General features: G+C 34.0%; 1 protein-coding gene across 3 annotated transcripts in view; it reads left to right on the top strand.

The window, feature by feature from the left end:
- Positions 1-15,331, top strand: part of SLC27A6 (solute carrier family 27 (fatty acid transporter), member 6) — a 61,885-nt gene that overhangs the window by 34,235 nt on the left and 12,319 nt on the right. For all 3 annotated transcript variants that reach the window (XM_011981189.1, XM_011981191.1, XM_011981190.1), the window contains one exon: positions 9,329-9,523. In XM_011981189.1, the coding sequence (XP_011836579.1) occupies positions 9,329-9,523 (195 nt within the window). The remainder of the gene's footprint in view (positions 1-9,328; positions 9,524-15,331) is intronic.

Genomic DNA, 15,331 nt, shown 5'->3' with positions numbered 1-15,331 from the left:
CTTTTTTCCTCTCCCACCTTTCATTTATGTATATGTGCATGAGTGTGTGTGTGTGTGTGTGTGTGTGTGTGTATGCGCCAAAAATATAGATAACTTTTGGGCTTTCTACAGGGTTTCATATAATTTTCATTATTATTATAAATAAAGGAATCATATTATTTTCATTTACATATAATTCCATGCTCATAATTTGAATCAAGAAAACAAAAACCTAAAACATGTTACTGGTAACTTTCAAGAAATATCTCGATAATATGTAAAATAGCAACACTAATTATATCACATATTTTATGTAAATTATGTCATTTATGTTTTACTATTTTGTGTTATGTTTAGATTCTTAACTACCATTTAAAACAAGATTTTAGAGAATTGTTTTAAAGTATTTTGTGTATGTGTGCTTACTGAGTCAGCGTAAAGATGTTTGTAAAATTTTAGACTTTTATTAATTGAAGACCTTTTATTTGTAAATCTTATCTAAAGTGCAGTTGAATAGATTTAAAATTAAACTTTCATGAAATCTGAATTGACCATCATTATATAGAGTAAAAAAGTTACATCCTTGTCATAAAGTTAATTCTAGATGAATGTAATAGGTAAATGTAAAGAAGATAAGAAGAAAATAATATATAGAATTTTTTGCTTATATAATGGGAAAGAAAAATTTAAATCACATATTTAGTAGCAATATTAATAAGAACAGAGAATGATCCATTTAATTATTAAAAACATTGAATATAGCTGGGCACAGTCCGCCTATAATCCCAGCACTTTGGGAGACTGAGGCGGGTGGATCACAAGGTCAGGAGTTCAGGACCAGCCTGGCCAAGATGGTAAACCCCGTCTCTACTAAAAATACAAAAGTACAAAAATTAGCCAGGCGTGGTGGCATGTGCCTGTAATCCCAGCTAGTTGGGAGGCTGGAGCAGAGAATTGCTTAAACCCGGGAGGCGGAGGTTGCAGTGAGCCGAGATCATGCCACTGTACTCCAGCCTGTGCGGCACAGCGAGACTCAGTCTTAAAAATGGAAACAAAACAAAACAAAAAAAGAATATAATGCTAAAAATAAAAATCAAATTAAAAGAAATAAATGCTTGTAATTATTTTAAAAAGTGTCAATCTTCTTAATATACTATTAAATGACAAGCATTCAACTTGGTTAAAAACAAAGAAAAAGAAATTAAATACAATATATTTTCTTATCAAATTGTAATTTTAAATTAAATGAAATGTCGTATTTTTAAGAATTCTTCATTGAAGAGGTATCCATCTCCCTCTCCTCAATAAGATATAAATAGGAATGTCCTTGTTAGCCAACAATTTGGTAACAAAGCCATAAAAATATTTACAACTATTGGCTTCTTCCAGGGATCTGTCCTAATGAGATGCAAAAATTTATAGATAAAATATTCACTCTACTGTCTATAACGATGAACATTTAAGAACAATGTAGCAATTCAGAAACAGATGATGAAGAGGTAAATTGTGGTATAATTATATGATAATCATATGAGCGTGGAACATCGTATATTTGAATGATAATAATTTAGAATAATGTCCAGAATTTATTAATAAATTATAATATATGGCCATATTATGGTGATTATAACTTTTAATGTGTATATATATGTAACATAATATTCATATAGTGAGATTACATATTATTTCATTTTTTATTTTTCTGTATTCTCTAAATGTTCTATGATGTATGTATATTTCAACATCAAAAGAAATACACATACTCTTTTCCCACATAACACTAAACAATAGATCAATTGATCTTTCCTCATACCTTTCAAAGCATAATCTTCTGGGTTTTCTTTAAAGGAAAGACAAAATTTTTAAAAGAGATCTTGGACATTAGAGAAATGAATTTGATATTTTGGGACAAAAGTCTTGATCCTAGTTTTGAAAATTTGATTCTCTATATCAACTAAATTTCTTAGGATGATTGTTTTTATTTAGCAAGCTTAATAGCTATAGCCCACACAAGTTAAAGCCTGTGGAATTTGGTTTATAAAGCACCTTCATATTGGATTTCAGAGAATGCCAAGGCATTTTATAAATAATGATACTTGCTAAAACTCATCTCATACCTGAAAAGCTTCCAAGCTTTTATACTATATAAAAGATTGTTCTCTGTTCAAGCAAAATAAATCCTCAGATTTGCAATGCTGCTGTTTGATGTGGGAAAATGGCAGTGGAAAATCCAAGAGCCAGTTCCATGCCAGGCAGGCAAAATCTGCCATGCCCATAGGAGGCGGGAACCAGAACAGAACTGCTGTGGGTTGTATTTACTGGGAGAAAAGAACCCTCTGTCTTGAAAGGAGCTGCAGATGGAGTCTTTTCTCCATTTGCAGAATTATTACCTTAAACCTCATTTGTGTAGGTCCAAGGAAATCAACAGGTGAGAGTGTTGTTTCACATAATTCTATAGTTTTGGCTATCTTATTATTTTCTTTTTTTTTCTTTTTTTTTTTTTTCTTTTTTTGAGATGGAGTCACTCTGTCACCCAGGTTGGAGTGCAGTGGTGCAATCTTGGGTCACTGCAACCTCCTCCTCCCGGATTCAAGCAATTCTCCTGACTCAGCCTCCTGAGTAGCTGGGACTACGGGTACCCACCGCCACGCCCAACTAATTTTTGTATCCTGGGTGGAGGCAGGATTTCTCCATATTGGCCAAGCTGGTCTCGTACTCCTGACCTCAGGTGATCCACCCGCCTCAGCCTCCCAAAGTGCTGAGGCATGAGCCACCGTGCCCAGCCTCAATTGAATTTTTAAAAATCAAAACAGTGGTTTTACACAGTTATAAAAATGAAATAGTACTCTTAGAGTAAGAAATATCTCTGCATTATCAGTACTTGATCTCTAGAAGTAAGCATCTTTAATTCTTCTAGGACATTTTTAATTATTATTTATCTCCATATTTCTCAGTAAAGTATGTATTCTACTATTTTTTGATTTTTCCATTTTAACTGTCATCTACCTGGCTTCCTCCTCACATACTCACTATCCACACACATATATTTGTTCTTTCTCTGTGACACCAATAAAATTATGATAGTTTAAAAATATTTTTATAACCAGTTTTTAAATTTTTGTAAAGAAGCGACAATATATAAATTTTATTCATAGCTGAGACATACTGTATTTATTTCATTACAACTTTTTTCCTTTTATTCGTTATAAATAATAGTTGTCTCATTTTTATATTTTAAATTTAGCTTTCTAATGTCTATCACAAATCCATCTCAAACTCCCCATCATAGCTAACATTTCTTTGTGTGTATGTGTGTCACTCTGTCGCCCAGCCTGGAGTGCAGTGGCGCGATCTCAGCTCGCTGCAACCTCTGCCTCCTGGGTTCAAGCATTCTCCTGCCCCAGCCTCCTGGGTAGCTGGGACTACAGGTGCACGCCACCATGTCAGGCTAATTTTTTGTATTTTTTAGTAGAAATGGGGTTTCACCTTGTTGCCCAGGCTGGTCTCTTAACTCCTGAGCTGAGGCAATCCACCTGCCTCAGCCTCCCAATATACTGGGATTACGGACATGAGTCACTGTGCCTGGAGCTAACATTTCTTAGTAAGATTTAATAACATATTGTGTGTTTTTAATAAATTGTATTTTTTAAAGACGTCCCTCCTGATGTGCTGAATCAGTGAGTCACTGTCCTCCCAAATGTGAACAACATTCTGATTTCTCCCAGTATAAATTAGTTTTGCTTGTTCCTCAAAAACAGAATCTAAATGAAATTATATATATGCGTTCTTTTGACCTTGCTTCTTTGATTCAGCACTATGTTAATGAGATTAATCTTTGTTTTAAGGTATAGCAGTAGCTCATTTTTTCTCATCGCTTTAGTTATGGCAGGCAAAAAAAAAAACGGCCCCTTCAAATATGTTCATACCCTAATTGCTGGAATGTGTGAATATGTGTGCAGTAGAAACATTGGCAAAAGGGATTTTGCAGATGTGATTACAGTTACAGAACTTAAAACAGGAAGATTATCCGGGTGGATACAATATAATCATATGAGACTAATTTAAAGCAGATGATTTTCTCTGGCTGCAAGCAAGGGAGATTCAGCATAGGGGAAGCTGGAGATTTGGAAGATGACGGGTACTCAATGTGTCATTTGTTGTTCTTATATGTAGAAGCCTATGTGGAAGAACTGGAGAGAGGCCTCTATGATCTAAGGGCAGCCCCCAGCTGATAGCCAGCAAAGAAAAGAGAGTCTTAGTCCTACACCCTCCAGGAACTTGATTCTGTCAAGAACCTACCTGAGCTTGGAAGCAGATACTTCCGAGAGTCTCCTAGTAAGACCCTAGCCAGTCAACACTTTCATTTCAGTTTTGTGAGTCCTGAATCACACAATCCAGTGAAGTTGATGTGGACTTCTGACCTACAGACATTGTGAGATAGTAACTTGGCATTGTCTGAAGGGTCCAAGTTTGTGAAAATTTGTAGGGCAGCAATAGAAAACTAATAGAAGACTATTCCATTACGTTACTATAACACAACATTTAAAAAATATCTATTTTACTATTGATGGATTTGGATTGCTTTCAATTGAGACTTAATATGATTAATGATGCTAGGAACATTCTTATATGTGTCTTTTGGCAGATGTATGTACATATTTCTATTGGTAATTAGGAGTGGAATGGATAGGTTGTATTATATGCATATTTCAGCATTAGAAGATATTGCTAATCAAAGTGGCAGCAGTAATAGGCACTCCTGCCCATGGTCTATGAGAGTCCCAGTTGTTCCATGCCCTTGCCAACACCTGTTGGAAAATTTATAGTGCTAAAGAAGAAATCACAATGTTTGTAAATGTTTGTTGCTACTTCATGGTGTTTTGATTTGTAGCTCTCTGATGATGAATGATGTTGAGCATATTCTCATATACTTACTGGATGCTTGGAGATATTCTTTGAGAAGTACCTGCTCAACACTGTCAATCATTCAAGCAGTCCATAAACAACACCATAGCTTCTTGATTGGCTCACCATATTTCCATAAAACTGGTTAGTAAGGAAAGAATGAGCTCAGATGGATTTATACAGCACAGAAAACATCATAACCTTCTGTTCACATCTCAAGTTCACAACAGTTCCCTCTCCCCACACATCCTATGGGGAATGCAGAGGTGGGCCTAGGTGGATGCTACATCTGTGGCATAGGTCTGTGCCTCAGCTGAGAACACTGCCCTTAGGAGCTTCCCAGTCATTTAAGGGGCTGCTGATAAACCTGTCCTTTCTTTATATCTGAGAAAGAGTTAATAAAGATATGCAAGTAAATCTTCTTGTATGTAAACAAATTTTCTACCGGAAGAGGAGGGAGACTTTACTATCATGGAAGGTAAATAAATTTTCTCTGTGACCCAAAAACCATCTCTAGCTTCCAAGCCTGTTTGCCACACAAATACCCTTGAAAAGATATGTATATAGATATAGCTATATACGGTTACATAAATATACATATACATACATATATTATAGTTAGATACAAATATATGCACATACATACATTATATAAGTATATACTTATATATAAGTATATTATATAAGATACATATCAAACTATTATTTATACATATATACTTTTTAAAATATAAAAATATGTATTTTTAATGTATTGCTTTTGCTGCATAGCATAATGTTTATTCTGTCTTATTTTTCTTATACAGTTCAGAATATTTTTTTAATTTCCATTGTAATTTTTTTCTTTTACCCATGGGTTGTTTAAACTTGTATTATTATTATGCAAACATTTGGAGATTTTCTAGTTTTCTTTTTGTAATTGATCTATGGTTTAATTTTATTGTGGTCAGAGAACATAGTTTGAATGAAGCCTAATGCTTTGAATTTGGCTGACACTTGCTGTAAAACTTAACAAATGATTGATCTATTTTTGATAAATGTTTCATGGGTTCTTGAAAAAAATGTGTATTCCTCAGTGACTTGTTATACTGTTCTGTATACATACATTAGGTCAAGTTGGTTAGTTTTCTTTAAACTTCCATATTCTTATGGTTTTTTTCCTGCTTATTCTATCAGTAGAGAGATAAGTTAAAAATATCTCAGTCTATTTTAGCTCTGTCAATTTTTGCTTTATATAGTGGACTACATTCTTAGGTAAATAGAAATTTAAGGTTACTATCCATACAGTGAATTGACCCTTTTATTATTATTAATTATCCCTCTTTATCTCCAGGAATGTTTCTTTACTTAAGGTCTACTTTGTCAGATATTAGTATAGTCATACTAACTTCCTCTTGTATGGCTTACGTTTTTCCATCCAACTACTTTCAATTTTGGGCTCATGTAAGATTTAAGATGTAATTTTCATAATCAGTATATAGTTGAATTTTATATTTTTATGCATTCTAAAAGTTTTTTCCATGATTGCATATTTAGTCCATTTACATTTGATGTACCTATGATATATTTGCTTTTATAGCTTCTATCTTCCTATTTTTTCTTGTTGTCTCATCTGTTATTTGTTCCCTTTCCCCCTTAATCTTCTTGTGAAATAATATTTTTATTATTCGTTTTCATTGATTATCTCTTTAATTATACATCCTTTTATATTTGTTTTATTTATTGAAGTATTTGTCTTTGAGTAATTACCTAGAAGGATACAAGATTAATTTTTAACTTACTACATTCTATCTTCAAATAGCATATTTTCCACTTCTTTACAATGCAAGAACTTTGTAACACTTCTCTTTTCGGGTCCTCTTCATTCCTTCCTGGTTTTTGTTTCTTTGCTCCTATATAATATTGTTTTCTTTGGTGCTAAGAACTGCCTTTAGTGTTCCATCTGTACCATTGTACTAAAAACAAAATATTCCATTTTTATTTGTCTGAAAACATGTTTTTCCTTTAGTTTTGAATAATTCTTTAGCTGAATATAGAATCCTAGGTTGACAATTATTTTCTTGTACTAGCTTTAAAATATTATCATATTGTCTTCCAGGCTTATGGTCATTGTTGAAATGTCAGCCTTAAATATTCATGTTGCCCCTTTGGAAACGATGTTTCTATTTCTTTCTGCCTGCTTTTAAAATTCTCTCTCTTTGTTTCTCTAATTTTTATATACTTTTTCTTCTTAGCAATTTTGCCAAAAAATGTCTAACTGTATTTCCCTGGTATTTAATCTGTCTGAGGTTTTAGTTGTGTTTTTTTTGTTTTTTTTTTGTTTTTTTTTTCATGGCTTCACGTCTTTCTATCACTTTTTGAAAATTCTCAGTTAAAATCTCTTCAGAATTACCTCTTCTCCATTCATTTTATTGCTCTATAGGGCTCCACTTGTAGGTATTTTTGACATGTACTTTGTGTGAGGCACTAAATACCTGATGGCACATAGCTGGGATTTGTCAACAAAAGGCTCAGGTTCTAGGGTGATTAAGTGAGGATCCAGCCATTTTATTGAGATACTTCCAGAAGTCAGTATCTTTTCTCTTGGACTGACCAGTTTCCTTGATAGTAACTGAATAGTTTCCTGCTCTGGTATATGATTTGGGGTGTCGGAATTCTGATACCAGAGCAGGAGAAGAGTTTAGTGATATCATCTTTTAGTATGTAGACTTTCATTTAACCCTTCTGTTTTCTATAATGTTAACTTGAAATAAAAATTTCATAGAGATGCATCTCTAAGCAAAGAGATTATCTGGAAACAAAAGATTGCAATTTGGAACACATAGAACAGCGTAGCCTCTAGGTGTGTCTGAGGAACAAAAGGAACGGCTGGGGTTTAATTGGGAAAACAAGCAAAGTTATATAAGCTGTTTTGAAGGCAGTTTCACTGGTACTGGCAGTGTCTTATTGGAGCTGGCGAGTTCTGATTGATGAGTGTCAACAATTACCAGGTAAGACTTAGAGTTACAGTAGGTCTTTTGTGCTTTTGCTTTCCAATTACAAAAACAGTTTCTGGAACAGGCATGCATGACCTCAGTGCCTTTCTCCATGGCCTCCGAATCCATTTTAGTTGGGCATGATGTGAAGGACTCTATTTTATAAAATTAATTTTCACAGTAAGTTCCTCAGCCCAAACTGGTGTCTGGTTAGACATCTCCAGAGACAAATTTCCAGTCTTTGGCCAATGTGTAGCAAGGGCAGACTCCCAGACGCTTTGTCTTTTTTTGGATATTTAGTTATACAACTGCTTCTTAAACAAATTTCCTACTAGGCTTTCTGCTTTCCTCATTCTTTTTGATGCTTGCTTGACACTTTCAGGAGCCTTTGTTGGGTGCTAAGCTGCAGGCTTAGATTTCAGCCTTATCCATTCTGCTCAAACACATGTCCTTTTGTCTCTTCACTTTTCAGTTTCCAAAATTACCTCTCAACTCACTTCTGTTAATTCTTGAAAATTCATAGATTAAAATATTCCCTTTAAAACCATTTAAATGGTGTTTAGAGAAGAAACTGAAATGAATAATGTGATCCATTGATCATTTTAAATTATAGGTAGCAAAGAAGCCAATTTCTCTATTTTATTGTTGTTGCTGATTTATTATTACATCTTGTTATTTTGCATTTTTTGGTGATGATGGAGGTAATCAGAGCAAATAATGGATTTATTGTGACTACACTGATAATACATTCTTACTCTAATTTTAGGTGAGTGTGAAAGTTCATGTTAGTTAAAACATTACTTATTGAATATAGAACAAAATAGAATCCTATATCTTCCTTTAATTCTAAAATATGAACAAAAAGTAAAAATGTGAGAATATTCTAAAATAATAGTCACATACAGTTGCCATAATATTTACAAGTCAAATATTACTTTGATTCTATGGCCTCAAATTATTGTTTACTCTATGTTTTGCACTGTGTATTAACTATACACTACAGTATATAAGGAAGACAGTTATTATTACCTTTCTTAAAATAGATGAATAAACTGAGAATCAGAGTTAGGAGTTAATATCTTGTTCAGAATTATATAGCTAATTACTGCTAAGCCTGGACATCCAAACTTAAGTATGTTTCATAATATTATCAAAGTAATGCTTTTTTTCTTCCTGAAAAATGCTTTCTTCTTTACCTGACATTTACTCAAAAAAGCCTTTAGTGATCTGCAATTTAGAATGAGCTGTTTCCAGATATGGAAAAACACAAACTGTATTATTCTTGGCCAGTGTTACTTTCATTAGAATTTGGACACAGTTCTGCAATAGACTTATACACATATTTTAGCTTCCCTTCTATTATTGCACAATGTAGTTTACTTCTGTGACATTTTTCATTTAAATAATAATAATGAAAGAAACAACTGGAAACTGGAATTAATTACAAGTAAAACATTTTCCTCTAACAGAGAGAAGGAGAAAGGGATCATAAGGTGCGTTTGGCAATTGGAAACGGTATGCGGAGTGATGTATGGAGAGAATTTTTAGACAGATTTGGAAATATAAAGGTGTGTGAACTTTATGCAGCTACTGAATCAAACATATCTTTCATGAACTACACTGGGAAAATTGGAGCAATTGGGAGAGCAAATTTCTTTCACAAAGTAAGTACAGCATTTTCCTTATTAAAGAAATACATTGGCGCGGTGGCTCACGCCTAATTCTAGCACTTCGGGAGGCCGAGGTGGGCAGATCATGAGGTCAGGAGATAAAGACCATCCTGGCTAACACGGTGAAACCCCGACTCTACTAAAAATACAAAAACAAAATTAGCCGGGCATGGTGCCGGGCACCTGTAGTGCCAGCTACTCGGGAGGCTGAGGCGGAAGAATGGCGTGAACCCGGGAGGGGGAGCTTGCAGTGAGCGGAGATCACGCGACTGCCCTCCAGCCTCCCCCCCTCCCAAAAAAAAAAAAAAAAAAAAAACACATTGAGGTCTGCCAGCTCTCTTGGATATTGTGCTTGTAAATTGTGGTAAATATTATCACCTTTTTTTTTTTTTTTTTTTTTTTGAAAATTTCTAGAAATAGAGTAGTGGCCTCTGTGAGAGACGAGGGTACAGGTTTTGTGAACCTCAGTTATCTTCCGTGTTTTCTCTCTCATGTCACCATAATGATGCCTTTTCTTGTTCAGTTTCCAAATTTAATGATGTAATTTATAAATAGCAAGCATAGGCCCTGATATATGTTAATTTGACTCTTTCCGTTTTCCTTGAGTGTTTTTATTCCACTATTTCTACTTATCTTTCAATGTTTATACCACTCAATTCTATACCGGCTTTTAATAATTTTTAAACTATATTAAGATACCACTAAAATCTTAAAAGTAGCCAAATAAATCAACTTTTTAGGAGGAGAAGATTGACAGCTGATTTCTCAATAGCAACCACAAAACACAAAAGACAGTGGACATTTACCTTCCACTGGCTTGGAAAAAATAACTGTCAAACTGGAACTTATATTCAACAATAATTTTTTAAGAACAAAGGCAAAAATAAACATAGCAGTCTCAACCTTTATAAAGCAAAACTGATATAGCTGCAAGAGAAAATAAATCTTCAATAATCTATAATAATAAACTGCTAATTGACATATGAAAACCCTGCATCTAACAACTGCAGTGTGTCTATTGTATTCAAACACTTTTGAAACATTTACAGAAGTTCCTGGGCCAGTTAGGTAATTCCAACAAATTTCAAAGGATTGAATATATTTAAATGATGTTCTCTGAAAACAGTTTAATTGTTGGTAGAAATAATTTTTGTAAAAGACTAGATAACCTCCTATATATTTGGAAAAAAACATTTCTAAATTTCCATTCATCAAAAAAAATCATAATAGAAATTAGAAGATACTGTGAGCTACCTCCTAATGAAAATATTACATGGAAAAACTTGTGCACTTAGCCAAGAATAGCTGAAAATTGGATGGAGCTCAGTAACCATCTCTGTAAGTTAACTTTTAAAAGGACAACTAAAATAAACTCAAAAGAAATAAAAGGAAGAACGTAATAAAGAGCAGAAATTAATGACATAGAAAAAATATTTGGTGAGGAATATAAAAATAGATAGAAATATAATTTTTAAAAAGTAAAGAAATCGAATCTGATTGATAGAAGGCAGAAATAACATCAGGAATGGAAAAGGGAACATTGCTGCTGATACTTTAGACATTAAGACAGTAAAAGAGGATATCTTGAATAAGTTCATATCAATAAACTTGAAATTATTAGATGAATTGGAAAAATTTCTAGAAATGTACAACTTACTAGAGTTGACTCGAATTATTTTATCACACTAAATGAAATAAATTCATACTCCAACATCTTCCCTTAGTTTCAGATAGCTTTCCCACTCAGGATAGTGAATATTCAAGAGCAAATGATTCCTCTCCTACAAACTCTTCCAGATAATGCAGAGGGAGAAAAAACTTCCCAACTCACTTTCTGACTCCTAAACCTGACATAACAGTGCAAGAACAAAAGTACTTCCTACAGGCACACACGTATGAGGAAAGTCTTTGTTTGATAATCTCTCCCCTCAGGTGTGTTTCCTTAGTGGCCTCACCTGTTCTCTGAAAGTAGCACTATCCTATATCATTGCTTTTGAGATTTCCAGAGCTCCCTACTCAAGTCATATTTAGAGCTGCTTTTGAAGAGATCTTTAAGAATCCCATAATGCGAACTTTGGTGCATTTTTATCACTTTCATCCCTAACTGCTTTAGCTTTATAGGTAAAGTTTTCTGTATGGTAAACTGCCATACCTCAAAGAACACCTGGAAGCAACAAAGTATTTGCTCTTCTAATCCGTGGTGATTTTTTCAGTGTCTGGAAGGAATTGGCAGACATGTGTTTTTCATGCCGTAGCAGCTCACTTTTTCAGTCTAGTTGCCCGTTCAAAGCTAGTGTAAATAACAGTAATGCTCTAAACCTAAAGAAGATGCAAACTATTTTTATAATGCATTCTTTTGGGATTTTGAGGGTATAGTTGACATCTCAGAAATGCACTTTATTCTGAACAAAAGCATTTTGGGGAAAGTAAGTGCTGATTTTACTGAGTTTTACATTCCTTGCGGTTAATTTTCTCAATTCATTGCACTGGTTCCTTTACAAATTTGGTATTGATATTGAGCCCCTTTGTGAAGCTGAGTCATTCTAAAGCAACCAACAAGGGTATGATGATTTGTATTTTATATTACTGACTTTATTATAATTTTCTAATTCTTTAAATTTTCTGTCAACTGTAATAATGTCAATCATGTAAAAAGTCATGGTTGTCTTCAATTTATTTGGAAAACCTCTGTTTTTCAACTCATTTTAGTTTTCTTTTTCAGTTTGGAAATGAAAAAACAAAGTTGTGCCTAATACTACATGTCTTCTAGTCTGCCTTTTATCATTTTATTCACATGTTGTTTTCTTAGATAGTGGGTAATTAGAAAAATTTGGTTCAATGATTTTCTCATAATTAAGTGAGGAAATTTGATAAGTGTCTCTCAAAAATGCTAGCCTAATGGAGGCTCATGCTTATTATCTGGGAGGGAAGCAGCCTCCAGAGAGAAAATGTTACAAGTGAAGGAGAATTATAAGGCAGCAACAGAGTTCCTATAACCTATTGTCTTTATGTGCTACACTTACTATTTTAATGCATAAAACTGAAGAAATATTGTACCCCATATCCTCCCAAGGCAAACAATATAAAAAATTTAGTGACAACTTATTTGAGAGACAAACTCAAGTAGAATTATGAACTACCTTCTCTTTTTCTGTAGTATTTTCACCTGGGGAAAATAGGGAGAGACAAACGTAAAATACAAAGATAAAGCTTGAAAAAAGGGAGAAAATGAATCTAAATAAAAGGCAGATAAAAAAATGAATGCACATTTTATACATAGATGAAATAAAGCTTAGAAAAAAAACAGAAAATGAATCAAAAATAAAAGGCAGCTGGAAAAAAAATGAATGCACGTCAAAATAGTAAGTTTCCCAAAACGACCAGGAAATGTTTAGAGAAACAATTTCTCACAGGCTTGAAAAATTGCAATAATATTCTCTTTAAAAATAAGAGCGCAGGAAAGAAAAAGGATCAAGGACAAACATAAATCAACAAAATGAACTAAAAAGTAAGCATACTCAGCTCAAAGAAAAAAATAGAGGAAAAAATGTAAATATTACACAAATGAGCGTCACATAAAAGAACTTAAAATCAAAAGGAATGTACATGTTGTTAGGGAGAAAGATGAGCAGAATTAAGGAGCCCCACAAACACAGTAAAAAGAGCAAGCAAATGATAATTTAAAAATGAAGAAAAAGGATTTGGAAAACATAGACAATGATCTGATACATCCTTAATTGGTGTTCCCGCAATAAAGAACAGATCAAAGAAAAAAATAATTATTTCTACCCTAGTAGAAGAACATTTCCTTAAGGTAAAAACTTGAATCTTTAGCAAAAGAGTACACTATCTGGGGCAGAATAATTATAAGAAAAATATATCCTGGTGAAATTATGAAACAAAAAGAACCTTAAGGAGATTTTGAGGTAGGAAAAGCAAAGGATGAGCAAAGCGTAGCACAGGTGAGGGTGGGAAACATCTCAGGCATTCTCAAAATAAAACACTCAAGGTTAGGAAACAAGGAAAGAGTTGACTTCACCTAAGAATTTTTCTAGAATGTTTTCTCAAAGTTTTAAGAAATCAGAATCTATAATACCCTCATATTTATAGGAATGCAATATTTCTTTGTAAAATTCACTGAATGAAAAATAATGGCCAACTTGAAGATAAACCATAACTTAGAAATGAAAGAATGACCTTCAGTTAAAATGCCTGATGGTGAATATTGAGTCAATTCACATATAGATGATTGAACCACTCTGAATTGTTTATACATGGAATAAAAGCTGACAATGTAAAAATAATTATAACACTAACAAAAATGAGGGTTGGGAGGGAGGAAAGGAAGAAATGGTAATTCTCCTATCTGTCATATTGGCAAATCCATAGATACAATGGAATTTAAAATTTAAATATCATCTAAACCTAAATTTTAAAATAATATATGAGATTAATAAAATGGCTCATTTCTTTAACCATTTTCGTAAGCTGTTTTATTGCCTTAAAAGTAGGCATCTTTTAGGGATAAGAAAAGTTAGACAACTTCAAAATAAGAGAACAGTCCCCACAAGACCACTCATTTCTGACATCAGTTGCAATTTCAGGAGTCCCTGAAGACCACTCTCAGGTTTGATAATTTGCTAAAAGGACTCACAAAACTCAGCTTATCACATCTAAAGGATCTAGATTATAATCATCCCAGGGATGTCATATGTAAGGCAGAATCCAGGAGGGTACCAAGGGTGAAGCTTCCAGATATGCTGTGTTGTGGAGTCAGAACGGCATTACTTTCCTGGAATTGTGTAAAAATACGCACAAACTAGTGCCAACTGGGGAAGCTCACAGGAGCCTTGATGTCCAGTCTTTCTGGAGGCTTGGTTGTGTAATTCAGGTTGACTGCTCACATGGCTTAACCTCCATCTCTGCCCCTTAGGAGGTCAAGCTGGGTGATGCAAAGCCACCAGCCTACCTCACATTGTTCATGTGCCTCAGAGACCCCATTCTAAATCATACTGTTGCCATCTAGTTGCCCAGAGGTCTTAGACAAACCAAAAAATGCCCTCCTATTAAGAATGACATTCCAAGGACTTAGAGGTCACCTCCCAGAAGCTGGGACCTCTTTTGGGGGCAAGGTTAAATTCTTTACTACACAGGGACTGATAACTCTATTCCCGACTCTACCGTTATTTCACTTTGTGAGTTTGACAAGTTACTTTTCTCTTGGTTCAGAGTTTCCTCGTGTATTAACGAAGGAAATTAACTTTGTGTTCCTTTTCCAACTCATAAATTTACAAATCTGAATCTGCAAAGATAGGTAGGTATGGATAAAACCTCCCAGGGCCAATGCGTACAACCACATAGGTGTGTGTTCATCGCACAGTTCTGCTATGAATGGGACCCCCTGCAGCTGTGCTCCAGACATGTATACATACACACATACATAAACATGTACATTTGGGGGGATTTTAAGGTGTGGCATCTATTTTTTGAATTTGTATTATAATGCAGCCATTATACATGATTTTTGTAATATCATAAGGACCTCCTGAAGGCAGGAAGGAGAATAGAAATATTTCTAGCTGAGCATTAATCCTCCGCTCCAGGGTACTGCTAGAAAATGCTGTGATATATTTAATTTTATTTGAATTATAAAATTATTCAATTTCTGACCATCAAGTCTCCTTTTTCTGATAACAGACACAGTAGACAGTAATTTGCTGTGGAATGAATCTCACCCACGCACATGGTTGCCCAATTAATCTAAAAGAAATAACACTAAAGCTGACATCACAAGTCACTGGG

The sequence above is a fragment of the Mandrillus leucophaeus genome, unplaced genomic scaffold (assembly GCF_000951045.1).
Source record: "Mandrillus leucophaeus isolate KB7577 unplaced genomic scaffold, Mleu.le_1.0 Scaffold221, whole genome shotgun sequence".
NCBI lineage: Eukaryota > Metazoa > Chordata > Mammalia > Primates > Cercopithecidae > Mandrillus > Mandrillus leucophaeus.
The sequence above is the reverse complement of the archived record's forward strand: the minus strand, read 5'-3'. Positions and strand labels throughout refer to the sequence as shown.